The 13,856-nt window shown below is 43.2% G+C and overlaps 1 protein-coding gene across 2 annotated transcripts in view; it reads right to left on the bottom strand.

Annotated features, from left to right (window-relative positions):
- Positions 1-2,489: 2,489 nt before the first annotated feature.
- Positions 2,490-13,856, bottom strand: part of PTPN14 (protein tyrosine phosphatase non-receptor type 14) — a 149,667-nt gene continuing 138,300 nt past the window's right edge. For both annotated transcript variants that reach the window (XM_019738101.3, XM_019738102.3), the window contains exons 17-19: positions 11,343-11,577; positions 7,477-7,640; positions 2,490-2,887 (exon numbers count right to left, since the gene is read on the bottom strand). In XM_019738101.3, the coding sequence (XP_019593660.1) occupies positions 2,759-2,887; positions 7,477-7,640; positions 11,343-11,577 (528 nt within the window). In that variant the 3' untranslated portion in view covers positions 2,490-2,758. The remainder of the gene's footprint in view (positions 2,888-7,476; positions 7,641-11,342; positions 11,578-13,856) is intronic.

Genomic DNA, 13,856 nt, shown 5'->3' with positions numbered 1-13,856 from the left:
TGTTTCCATAGCACAAGGTGGCAACAGTGGACAGGCTGGAAGGACCATGAATGAGGAGCTCCAAGGGACAACAGATCTACATGCCGCCCCCATGAGGCATCTCAACAGTGCCCCTGCTGGGGCCTAAGAGAGGAAAGTGAAATACTGATGTTCATCAAACAAGAAAGCAGCAAACTGCAGACCAACTGTTAAAACAACCGTCACCGCAGACTCTCCCAAGTATAGAACGTCTCTAAAGGAAACAGATACCTCTTTGCTTATTGATGATCCAAGTTCTGAGCATCTCATCGTGAAAAGGGTTGTGAGCTCTGTTCCACGGGAAATGCATGTCACACTAATGGTTTTCTTTTTCAGAACATATATGCAAATTCTGGAATCTACAGCGCTCGGCTGAAGTTCTTGTACTCCTTGACTGATTCTTCAGACTCTGGAGGAGAAGACAGAAGGCCCTCCATCGCCAGGTATTCTAAGTCTAAATAAGGGAATAAGCACAGTAACAGCTGGCCAGATGTGAAACTGAGTTGATTCCTAGGCCAAAGTAGTTCGTCTGGAACTATGTCCACGCCCATCTGTTGGTATGTAGTGAACAGAAGTCACAAACACCCTCTTTTTTCTGGTTGATTTGATGCCATTCTTTCTTTGTATTTTCAGTTCAGAAGACAAAAAAAAAAAAAAAAAAGCAGTGGAAGAAGACTTGGTGGAACGCCACAGCAATCAATTCTAAGCACAAAACCACAAAACCACAATTTAAAAGTTGCATTGAAAAAAAACTAGAGAGAAGAAAACTCCCCAAAATTCAGCAAGAGGGGAAAATGTGTAGAACACGATGTATTATGTACGAGGTGTGATCAAAAAACGCAGTGAATGTTTAAATAAAAAATTATTACAGTAAAAGACACATTGCCATTAATCCCTCTCAAAATACTCACTCTTGCTTTGAACACATGTATCCCATCATTCTTGCCACTTTCTGAAGCAGTTCTAGAAGTCCTCTTTCCTGAGTGTCTTTACTTCATCCTCCATCATGACAACACTCCGTGTCACACATCGCTTCTGGTACGGCAATTTCAGTCAAATAAAAACATCACAGTATGCCCCATGCACCCTAGTCACTGTATCTGGAACTGTGCAACTCCTGGCTCTTCCCCAAGGTCAAAATGACCATGAAAGGTAAATGTTTTGATTCAATTCAGGACATCGAGGCAGCCACGACAGCACAATTAAAGACACTCATGAAAGAGGACCTCCAGAACTGCTTTAGAAAGTGGCAAGAAGGATGGGATGAGTGTGTTCAAAGCAAGGGGGAGTATTTTGAGGAAGATTAATGGCAATGTATCTTTTACTGTAATAATTTTTTTATTTAAACATTCATTTCACCGTATTTTTTTATCACACCTACTACGAACCTAAGAATTCAGGACAGTGACCAATGAAGGCACAGGAAAAGACAGACTGAGACTGAGTTCACACTGAGGGCAGTGTTAACACCACACAAAGCGGGTTTATGGGAAGAGGAGACGACCACAGGACTTGTGTGAGACGAGTTCCACTATCTTTCATCACATGGGCCAAGATCAGGCCGACAGGGTCCTGCGTGGGCTTCGCTCTGCTGTCATAGACCAAAGCCCAGAGGTGATGCCAGCACTGTGGGGTCACACTCAGTGTGTCTCCTGGCCAGGGCCCTTGCTACCTGAGTGCCAAACAACCCCCATAAATCAGCTTTCCCAACTGTTTCCTTTATAATCTTTCCAATCATTTGGTGACTGATGGAAAGACAGAATACAGCCATCACCTTGACCTTCAGGCCTCTGTCCAGCACACGTATCATATTTAAATACAGTATCAAGGGCCTGCCTGTCTCCTTTCTCTTCTAGCTCTGCTTCATTATCTTCTCTCAATCAGGCAAGAGGCCTAGCTGCACAGATGGCCTGGCCCAGGGCCTCAAAGGCCACTGGCTGGGGGCCCCCTGAGCAAATGGGGAGAAGCAGCAAATACTGAGGGTGCAGCTCCTGGCAAGGAAACACAGGCTCCAGAGCCCAGACTAAGCGGGGGTTGGAAAAGGTACAACACAGATCTTCTCTTTCAACCTGGTGATGCCAATTACTGTGCCGTAATGGCAGCACTTCCTCTAGCTGTTCCGTCTTTAACCCAAGGTCAGGGGTTAGGGAAAGGGAAGGAGACTACTAAGAGCGATGACAGAAAGGAAGAAGGAAGAAACCTGTCCCCCAAGGCTCATGAGTCCAAAATATAATAATGTGTGTGTTTTTTTCCTGCAGGAAAGGGTCTTGGCCCTTATCTTTATATTCTGGATGAATTCATTTTCTTGCCATCTTTGATTTGGACATGATTAAGCTGAAAAATTTCAGGGTTGGTTACAAATCTGGCTGCAGCTTCACAAGAGATGCATTCCCTTATGCCTCTGTCCCCCAAATGGCCCACCAGGCAACCCCCGCCCCCCACTGATGCGTTACAATGCAGATCAGTCAAAATGTGGTTCAAATGAAAAGTACTACATTACTGTGAAAACTGCATTACAATGATTCACAAAAGTTATTCCAAAGGGGGAAAAAATAAATTATCTCATACAAAATAATACATGATGTTTACGCATACACTTGGCTTCCATCTTCAGGGAGCCCGTGGCCTGCCGGCTCTGGCCATCTGCTCCCTGCTGAAGGAGAGAGAAGATGTTGTCTGGAGGTGCTTTCCCATCTGCAAGATGGAGCTGGGTCCCTCTTCCAGGAGCTGGGTCGGGAGGTTAAATGAGTCTGGAGTTTTGGAGGAACTGGATGAGGACCTGGTACACAAACTTGTACTGAGCGATGGTCTGGATCATAAACATCCTTTGCTCCCTGAGGAGCCTCAGCATCATGGGCACTTCCACCTTCTGCAGGAAAAGAGAAAAAGCACATGATCCTGACTGTTTTAATCCAGACCAGGGTGTCAGAGAAAACTAGAGGCTGGAGTTAAAACGGATTGGGACTCTCAACTCTATCATGGTTCCGGGGCTGGATTGAAGACACCTCAGTCTTAGTTTCTTCACCTGTAAATAAGGATAATGATGCTGTCCTCTGATGGCAATGTGGCCCTGCCCAAGACAGCGACATTTCCTCAGCAATAACACGGGTGATAAATAGTGTCCACCTCACGGGATCATGGGAAGAAAAGCACGTAAAGCATTTAGCACAGTGTCTGACACAGTGAGTTCTGTATGAAGACTACTCATGCTCATGTTATTAATGTTCATGAAATGAGAGCAATCGTGCCCATTCTGCAACCTCAGAGGATCATGGTCATGACCGAGTGAGATCATTTACATGTAATTCTTTACAAAGCACTATTGTCAAAATGCAACCTCTGAACAGCATGCGTGTTTGTAGTGAAAGCCTTAACTAAAAACACGGTGAGTAGAAATGAGATGTGTAAATTCTTTGAGGATACAGAACTATGGTCAATGGAAGAGAATTAATATGGTGGGTCACTGGTGTTTGAGCAGACCACAAGCTTTCCTGATGTCCCCTCACTTGCGCCATTTCCATCCTCCTGGACCCGCCAGGGCAGAAGCACCACCAAGCCAACGATGCCATGATGGCCTCGGCCACTGCCCCTGCTCTGAGAGCTCTTAACCCAGGCAAACAACCGCACCCAGGAAGTGACCAAGGACCGAGAAAGCATCTTAAGTAAAATAGCAAAAACTCTGCTGTATGCCTTTGCTTACTTTACTTTCAAAAGTCAGTTCAGCTATCTCCAAACTCTGTGCACCTCTGATCAACACGTGCCATCCTTATTTGTCACAGGTCTCCAAAACCAGTTCAGTAATGCACATCACAGAATTTAGAAAGACAAAGTCAAGTCCTTGATAATAACGACAGAGAAAAGGCATGTGGATCCTCAAACTATTAGTCCAAATACAGACCCTAGACCACAAACTTCTGATGTTAACTAGTGGGTCTTTGCCGAAACTATACTCCAAAGTGACTGATATCATAATATGCAACCTCGAGCCACCTAATAATGAACTTAATTATCATCACATTTGATCAACATTACTCTGGGTTGGGCACTGAAGATGGAAGGACAGAATAAGGCTGCTCCTCTCCCATTCCCAGCAAAGGCTTTGACAGAGACAGGGGCCCACAGGAGTTAAGAGCGCCAGCTGTGGGTCAGGCGTCACCTGCTGAATTCCGCTCTACCACTTCCTGGGTGTGGGATGTGGACACACTCCTTTATCTACCTGTGCCTCAGTTTCTCTTCGTTATGCGAATGTACTAACAAGACCCTTCTCACAGAGTTACTGTGAAGGCTGCTTGAGTGGCAAGGTTCTTAGCATAGTGCCGGCACACAGTAACACTAAATACAGGTTAGCTGTTATTATATTTTCATTGTCATCATCATCACCTTCACCTCCCCCATACTAACCCCCCACCAACTCACTCACCTCCACTCCCATCTGCACTCCCACCTGCACCACTTTCATGAGCATTATCGTCTCAATAGCCTGCAAGACTCAGCCCCAAGGATAATATATTATCTGATAACAGGCAGTTTGGAGACCAGACAAAGAAGGTTCTCCTGGTCCTCAACGAAGAGAGTCCCAGTGATCTTGAAGATTCACTCCCACAGGCTCTGATGTCCATTGTCCAGAAACCCAAGGAATTGTGAGGCAGCTGACCTTGCTCAATCTTGCTTAGAAGGCCTTTTCTCCTCCCTACTCTATGAAGGAGGGAAAACTTATTCATAAAAGCAGCAAGATCAATACTTCTTGCTGTATTGATCCGGTCTTTTGTAATTAGCCAATCTGGGACAGATAGCTAAATCCAGAGGGCCAAGAGAGAGTATTGCAAACCACAAAACTAGTGCTTTCTGAAAAAAATGTACAGCATTAATATGTTGCAGCTAACACTCAGTGACCAAAAGCAACGGGCCACAAGGAAGCTTCTCGGAGCAGCAGGGGAGAGCACCCTCCCATCCCCGCCTCACAGTTACCTGACCTCACTGAAAGCATCTTTGCTCCAGGAGAAATAAAAAGCATTTCACTGACAAAATTAAAACTGTATGGATTATAGAATAAAACATAAAGTAGCTTAATCCAGAAGCCATGGGAAGAAGACAGGAAAGTTTAGACAGGAGAAAAATGGGACACACAATTTCGTATTTATTTGTCAAAACCTTTGCTTAAAAAACAAATGAACAAACTAAACGTGTTTCACTCTTCTCCCAAAATAAGGGTTTGACTCTTACCAGCCAGGCCTGAAGCAGAACAAAGTAGAGAAATTTTTTCTCCCTCGGACATCTACCAATAGCAATTATGGGAAACGGGACAGATAAGGCTGGCTATATTTGTGCTGGGGAAGGGAAGTGAAAACTATGAGTCATCTAGCTATCTTTGAATATCAATGGGAACAGAAGTCCTTTTTGGACTGACCACATTCCAGCAAAGAATGTTCTGGCATGCAACTGGGCATTGAGGAAATCCGCTATGTTTGGACGCACCAGAGAGAATTTAATCACCACCAGTCCACGCGGGGCCCTCGTGGCCGAACCCCTCACTGTGCGCCATAATGGCTCTGACATGTGTTGTTTATGTTCTACTGGGCCAGTAACATCTGGTGATCAATGAGCCTTGATCTCATCGCATGACTGAGGCTTGGCTGGTGATGGGTCTCCAAAGAGCTCAGAATAGAACAATTCTTCATGTCAGACAAGACGGACAGAATAGCTTCTCAAGTGGAAAAGGAAGAAGGGGAAACACGGGGGATGGAGGAGAGAATGTGACAAAGAAAGTGATAGGAGAGGGGAGAAAAAGGCACCTGAGCGGCGAGGGGAGGACGAGGCCCTTCTTCCTCCCTGGGACCCAGGGGTGTCCCCAGTGGAGCTTGGATATGCTCCAGCCATATGTACCCTGATTCCACTTCATCTTAGTCCATCTTCCCATCACTGAGTGGATTTGGGACTTAGTGACAAGCTATTCACTCTACTAGCGACTTCTAATAGTGACAGGGAAGCAAACGAGAACTCTCATGTGAGACAAAGGGATAAAAACTCATAGAAGATGATGAAATATCTGTTATGTAGTCTCAGCTGTTTCCATGAGGGGCCTTTTGCTCATCAATGGAATGTTTGTTGTTTTCAACAATAGGCCACATTATACCAAACCTCTCTTCTACTTTTTAGCAGCACAAACATTCATATGTACAGACTAAAAGTTTCCAAATTAACTTTTTGTAGGCAGGAACTTTTAAAAATCCTTTGAACGTGTTTAAAGTTAGCATTTATTGTTTTCCTGGAAGTCATAATATAACTAACTTCATGGGGCAATATTTGATCTGATTTTTCAAACCACTGATGATGCTATTGAATAAATATGTCTATTATTACATAAATTCCTTCACAGAACATGCATTATAACATTTCCTAATTTAAAAACTACCAAACAACCTTGAAAGTTTCCTTTGATTCTCCAAGCTGTATAATTTGGAAAATAAATAAGAATTAAATGACACTCGGCGCTTAAAGGCAGAGTGAAGACAGGAAATAATTCAGGGCCAGGAGGTAGAAGATCTCACTTGTCACTTTGCCACCAACTGCTTAGAAGCCACATGGCACTGGACAAGTCTCTAACTTGTTTCTGGGCCTCAGTTTCCTCGTCTCTAAGGCAGGAGGACGGACATGTGTCCAGCTGGCTCCTCTACGTGGCTGCTATGAGAACCCCAACAAAGAACAGAAAACGTGAAAGCCATTTTAAAACCCCATGTAAATAAAAGGCAGAAGAATTGTTCTTTAGCCTTGATTGCTCTTTGTCTCAACTCCATGAAATCAGAAGCCCGTCAGCGTTAACTCACGGACCCACAGCAGTAAGGGGAAGGCATGTACCCCATGGACACAAGCTCAGCTACAGTCCCTTCTTTGGGGAGAAGAGCTGGGCGTACACCTCAGCGAAAGCTCTCAGATGGTCTGTCTTGCTGTGGTATAGGACTCCACTGCCGGTGTAGACACGAGCAAACAACAACCCCCTTTAAGTAAAACTCCTCTGAAGAGTGAAAAACATTTTAAAGCATACCTATTTTCACATAGGATTTACGCCAACACACATCCTAGACAGGCAAGATGCATCTAAACTACATGCAACCGAATAACCCACCATGGAAAATCACTCACAATACAACCAGACTGTCTACAAAACACCGCAGCCTTCTGGAAGTAGATGCTGACTAAGGTCAGACTTTCTAAATGTGTCCTATCTCACACTTCCATCTCTTGTTCTGTATTATCTGGATGTCTACACAAGAGCCGTGAAAGGCAAAAGATAAGAGAGGCTGTAAATGTCAGAGTCCAAGGAGGACTCAGGGGTCTGGAAAAGTCTCGTCAGGACAAAGGAAATTGGGCAGTGGAAACGGAAGGGCACAGGCGAAGGTCCGGCCATGGTGGAGATTTGTGTCCAAGGTGGGGTATATAGAGAAGCCCAGAGTGACTCACTTCATTGTGCTCTAGGCAGTAGATCATCAGCTCAGAGAGAATGACCACGCCGGTCCTTCCCACCCCAGCACTGCAGTGGACGACAATGGGAGGGTGCTGGTTCTTGGTGCCTTCCAGCATGCTGTTGGTATGGCGACGGACCGACTGGATCTCCTCCAAGTAGGCTGGAAGACAAAATGCAAATCTTGTCACGAAAGTCCTCCATGGCTTTGCATACAAGCGAGGGGGAAAGACAATGATGGTGAATCTTTTTTTTTTTTTCCTAAGTGACAATAATTTACAGTTCTTACAAGACACTAATTATTTGGCTGGTACCCACTGTACAGTTCTGGATCCAGAAAGGACCAGCTGGGAGTCAATTAGTCCATGGGAGAATTTGTTCTTTAAATTAAATAGTTCTTTTTTAAAAATTAAATTCTGTTTTCCCCTCTGCAAATCCCCAAGTCCCCCAAGCAGATGATTCTCGCCATTACTTACAGCAATTCCTACTATTAACAGAGTGGGATCAGAACACCAGCTAGATCCCCTTGAAATGCCCGCCTGTCAGAGCCAATTTATGGCGGGAAGAGCATCCATCTGCCCCCTTTTCCTTCCCCTCACTGAATGAGTCAATGTCAACTGAGGCTTGACTTCATTTTTAGGTTTTAAAATAGACTTTGGGGGGCCTGCTTTTCAGTTTGGAGTCCATGTGGTGATGTGAGTAGTTCAAGATGAGTAACCCCCAGCCCCCTTTCTGGAGGCCACATGTGGTGAGGGAGTCCAGCCACCTCCCCCCTCCCTTCCAACATCTGCCTAGCTCAGCAGGACTGTGCAGGGGTCCGTTCACTGCTCCAATGGGGCACAAGTGAAAAATTACAGGAATACCCGTCTTAATTACTTTGTTTCATGATTACCAAAGAAAAGTATATAAATGTACATTTCAAACAGTCCAAAAACTGGGAAAAGTACATTTGTAGTTGAGATTTTATAGAAGCCAGCTCAGGGGAGAAACAGATTTGCAGGTTCTTCATAATCAGGAAATCTCTTCCTGAAGCACCCGTGTACCTAAGACTAGGGGAGATGCCCAAATTGAAGAGAAAACGGTGTGTTCAAACCATTCTAGCTAATTTAAAATCATCTGCTTACATACAACTAATAAGAACTACTATTTTCCTTTATAAGTTTATATAATTTCAAAGTAATCTGAAGTAGTTTACCAAAATAAACTATTACCACCAGCACCACCAGCAGTATCGTAAAATAAAATAGAACAAAACAATACAAAAGAGGTAAGACAACCTGAGACGACTAGACAAGAGTAGTTGCTATTGGGTATTAACATGAGCAAAATACTGTGCATGAAAGTCTTCTTCCAATTTTTTTTTTTTTTCCCAAGGGTAAATATATTGGGTAACTGAGCATTTTCTGTCTGACAACACGCAATGTTCATAGATAAGAGACAGGGGTTTTCTTGTGCTAAATTTAAGAAGTAACAGAAATAATGATCAATAAGGCAGATGCCACCATCAAATGGAGTTTCATAAAACACAGAGAAAGTGGATTTAAAAGGATGCTTTTCCTAGCAATCACATTAATAAAGCTGTAACTCAGCGAAGACCTCTGGAGGCTGGAAGACAATTTGGCATAGGTCCTCTGTATCCGGGTAATCTAATCTAAATACAGTGGTACCTCGGTTTTCAAACATCTCCATTGACGAACAATTCGATTTACAAACACCGTAAATTTTATGGATCTATGGTATCATCCAATAGTAAAATTCACGCTAACTTTGCAGTTTTAGGGTTTGATTTTAAAGGTCTGGAACAGATTAATCCATTTTGCATTACTTTCTATGGGGAAACTGTGCCTCGGTTTTCAAACGTTTTAGAACTCGAACGGTATTCCAGAATGGATTATGTTTGAAAACCGAGGTACCACTGTAAAGGCAAAAATCTTTCTGCGTTCTTCATAATCTAGGGAGCCAACCCTTCTAAGATGCCACTCAGCACACTTGTCCTGAGTTTCTTAGAAATGTAAATTAATAAATGTATACTGTTTACAAATATTCTCTATTTTTTCAGTACTTTAGATTGGCCTTCCTTCAGTTGGTTCAGATGTAAAAGATTTGGCTATAATTTTTACCACTTTATAAAACTCAACCTTTTATCAGAGCTGTTAGCCATTCATCAAACCGATCTACTTTATTGTTTCCATGTTCTGCATCTCGGAGAAAATTCTAATCACTCAATTAGCAAAAGGTTACCAGAAAGGAAGAACACTGTTATGAGGAAAGAGTTTTGTGAAGGTCATTGTTATGAGGAAAGAATTCTGTGAAGGTCATTGCCTCCCTATTAATATCTGAGCTACAGGTTTGACCTCAGGCAAATCACGAACCCTCTCTAGATCATGGTCTAGATGCTTTGATTCCAATCATCTTTCTCTTCTCTGTCAGTGTCCAACTCCCCCAGTACCACCCTCACTGTAATGGGAAATTAAACGCCTGTATCAACGCGTAAGTATGCAGCAGAATCGTCCTGTTCGAATTTGTGAGATGGTACCTCTCGATACTTGAAAATCTATCCTGTCTCTTTTCCCCCAACCCCACCTCCCATTCTAAAGGAATATCAAAATAAAATCAAGGTGTTGACATTATGCAACATCCAGATGATGGTTCCTTCATGAGGGTCACAGGTTTTCCACCAGCTGGAGAGTCAACAACGTAACGGGTATAATACTACATCTGCAGAGAGCCCTAGGGCCTCCTTCCCTGCTGGGTAAGGAAAGACTGGGGTTTCCCGTCAAATGCAGGACGTTTAAGCAAGGCTGTGGGAAGGAAAGGGGAGCGCTGCAGCCATCACCAAAAAACACGTGACAGTATCGATCTGACTGGCCTGGCTTTCTCATGAGACCGCGAGTGCCTTTAACACAAAGACCGTTTCATCTCTGCGTTCTAAGAGCCTGATCCACTGCCTGGCACATGGTGGGCACACACCCAGCTTCCAGTCTTTCAAATACAGTACTGCGTAAAAGCTGGGTGAATTCATTTCTAAGATAAGCACATCCTGAAAATACATATATAAATAAACAAACCCAAAAATGACAGTTTTAAAAACTACAAATTGATTTCAATAATTCTTAGCATCTTAAGCATAGTTATAAGAAAGTCCCAAGTGAGGTTCACTACTATAGGGAAATACATGGCTTGTGAGAGCAAACTTCCATGAAAAAATAAAAAATAAATATTTTTAAAATTTTTATTGCTCTGTGGTTTATTTTATTGTGGTAAAATATACATACCATAAAACCTACCATGTTAACCATTTTTAAGTGTACAATTCAGTGGCATTAAGTATATTCACAGTGTTGTACAAGCATCACCACTATGCTTTTCTAGAATGTTTTTGTCGTCCCAAACTTTTTACAGGTTAAACAATAACTTCCTGTTCCCCTTCCCCCAGCCCCTGGTAACCTCTATTATACCTTCTATTTCTACGAGGCTGCCTACTCTGGGTGCCTCATAAGTGGAGTCATACACTATTTGTCCTTCTGTGTCTGGTTTATTTTACTTAGCATAATGTGTTCAAGGTCCGGACATGTAGCACATATCAGAATTGTTATATCTTAATGAGCAGCTAAAGGTCTAAATCAAAATAGAAACCATTAGTTTCCCACAGTTTGAGCTTATTTGCATGAGAGGTAAAGAGAATAGGATAAGTGACCCGTATCTGTGTTCTCTGTTCTACGTATACTATTTGAAGGGACATCGACTTCAATGTAACAATACGATTGCCACTTAAAGGGGAAGCATCCTTTCTTTCCATTTCACCTCCAACAGATGAGACTATTGATACAGTGGGTAAAACCCCAGCGGGGAAGGAAAAACTTACACAAGAATCCTTGGACATCCTCTGGGCAGCCGTGATCTGGCCAGTCAGTGTACTGCAAATGCCACACCGTCCTTTCCTGCCCAGACAAAAGGTGCTTGACCTTCAAGCCTGTGGTTGCATAGCAACCAGAATCTGTTCGGAACTTTGTGGTGACCTTGAACTTGCCATAGGTGGCTGAGCTGTGCTTGGAACCCAGTTTAGGCCAGTATCGGTGGCTCTTGGTGCGTCCGCCCTCCTGAATCACACACAAAGGCAAAATTGGAAATAAGTCAGAGAAAGGAAGCCCTTATCCTCTTACTTTTAAAATCTGAGGACAGAGGAAAATGCAAATAGCTTCTAAGTCAACCAACTCAGTAGCACCGTTCAATGTCTATCAGAGTGGATCCTATAAATGTTAGCTAAGACCAATAATAAGATGTGCAACAGTAGTTACATCAATGGAAAATTTAAAAGATTCACAACTGAGATGCAGCGGAATGTTATGGAGAGGAACCAGTGCAAAATCCAGAGGCAGGAATAAGTGGTGTTCAGGGTGGCACGGTTGGGTGAGGGTGGAGGTGGGTGGGAGACAGGAGGTCAGAAAGGGCCATGGTAGGGAGTTTGGATTTCACTCCATGGATAGTGAGAAGCCATCCAAAGGTGATGGAGTGACCTGAGGCAGGGGAGTGACAGATTCTAATAATCGTTCTAGGTCACACTCCACATTTCTGATGTTCAGCCCACACTGACTACTGACCGTCTCTATCATCTTGTGTCAACCTCACATTTTTCCAGCCTGACCCATTTGTTTTAGTTCAATCGACCATTGGAACAGAGAACAACTGGTGATACCACCTTTCTCCCTCTGTTAATTTTATAATCTTTTCCAAGGGCATGCATTCCCAACCATTTACACAATGGGATCTATTTTTAAGCTTTACAGTTTTAAAATCACTGGAGGGTGTGGATGAGGTGGTGGTTTAGAAGGGGATCCAGGGCAGTGAGTGGGTAGAGACAGAGGAAAAATGCTGAGCTGAGGGGGTGAGCAGCCAGTGCTAGGGGGACTTGTGCCTTAGAGAAGCCCTGATGGCCACTAGGCCTCTTACAAAGCAACACACCTTTAGGTGATACAAAAAATCTCGCCCTGATTTATTTGGTTGAATTGAGTCTTCTTAAGTTCGAGGCATGCCTGACTCATTTGTTTACCGATCCTGTGACAGAAGGTTTACTTGAGGGCTTGAATTTATATTGCCGAGTGTCTAAATCAATTACAAATTTCAAGAGGCTCTAAGCCTCTGGCTGCCTCACCGATCACTAGACTTTGTGTTTATAATACTGGCCTCCTCTCTCACACAGGTCTCAGCTCAAATTCCACATCCTTAAGAGGGCCCTGGGCTGCTCATCTAATCTAAAGATGAGCCATGACCTGGTTCCATTTACTTCATGGCACGGACCACTAGCCAAGCTTACTTTATTTGTTCACCTTTTATCATCCTTCCTACTAGGATATAAGCTCTCTGGTGACAGGGACAGGACTGTCTTGTTTAGCACCATGGCCCTAGGTTAGCACAGATGGGCCACTGCATTAAGTTCTGTGAATCCCTTCTAGTGATGCAGTTCCATAGGTGAGAAGATTATTCTAGAGATTTTAGGAGAATTTACTCCGTGGGAAGGCCCAATAGAAAGTCAGCCCAGAGAAGTACAACCTGGCTTTAAAGAGCGTGAAGTCCCTTTCTTCACTACCTTCTCATGGGCTATTCTGGAAAGCAACTGCTCAGAAGATTCAATGAAGGGAACAGGACTTTGTTTTCAGTTCGTATGCAATAGCATAGATATTGGTAAAAACAAAACTAAACAAAACAGAGGATGCTAGTCCCTTAAATGACTTCAAAAAGAAGTTAACACGTTGCGTACGGATCACGAGAATCTTCGTTTTTTTTCTGAGCCATGCGTTAAGGACGGATAACGAGAATTCTCGTTTTTACTGTTGACTCTTTTTACTTTGCATATTTTATTGAATTATTTGTGTTTCGTTAATATCAAGGAAGACAATCCGGCCAGGCTCTCGGGAGATTTGGCCACGCATCATCTGGAGCCCATAGTGGGAAGAGGAAAGAAAAAATATCACACACGGGTATGTAAAGTGTGCGCATCAAAAAAAGTGAGAAGTGAAACTCAGTACATATGCAATTTTTGCCATGTCCCACTGCACAAAGGAAGCTGCTTTCTGCAGTATCACACCAGGAGGGATTACTAACATCATAGGTGAGTAAATCCTAAAGAATTCCAAAGAAAAATAATAAATGACATAGAAGCATTTACACTTTAAAGAGAAGAGTGCATTTTAAAGTAGTTTCTTTTAAAAACCTGCCGGAACAGAGGGGTATGAGGGATTTAAACCCCGCCGTACGCAACGTGTTAAAATGAATGAAAAGGGAAAAAGGAAGTGGTTACAATAAAACATTGAGGATGGGACAAGAAAAGAAACACAAAACGTCTTGCCCCAAAGACAGCAAGCTCCAAGTGACCAGTTAG

The sequence above is a fragment of the Rhinolophus sinicus genome, chromosome 11, assembly GCF_057876585.1.
Source record: "Rhinolophus sinicus isolate RSI-liver-muscle chromosome 11, RSI-T2T, whole genome shotgun sequence".
In the NCBI taxonomy this organism is placed as follows: domain Eukaryota; kingdom Metazoa; phylum Chordata; class Mammalia; order Chiroptera; family Rhinolophidae; genus Rhinolophus; species Rhinolophus sinicus.
Note: the sequence above shows the minus strand (reverse complement) of the source record. Positions and strands in the feature narration are given on the sequence as shown.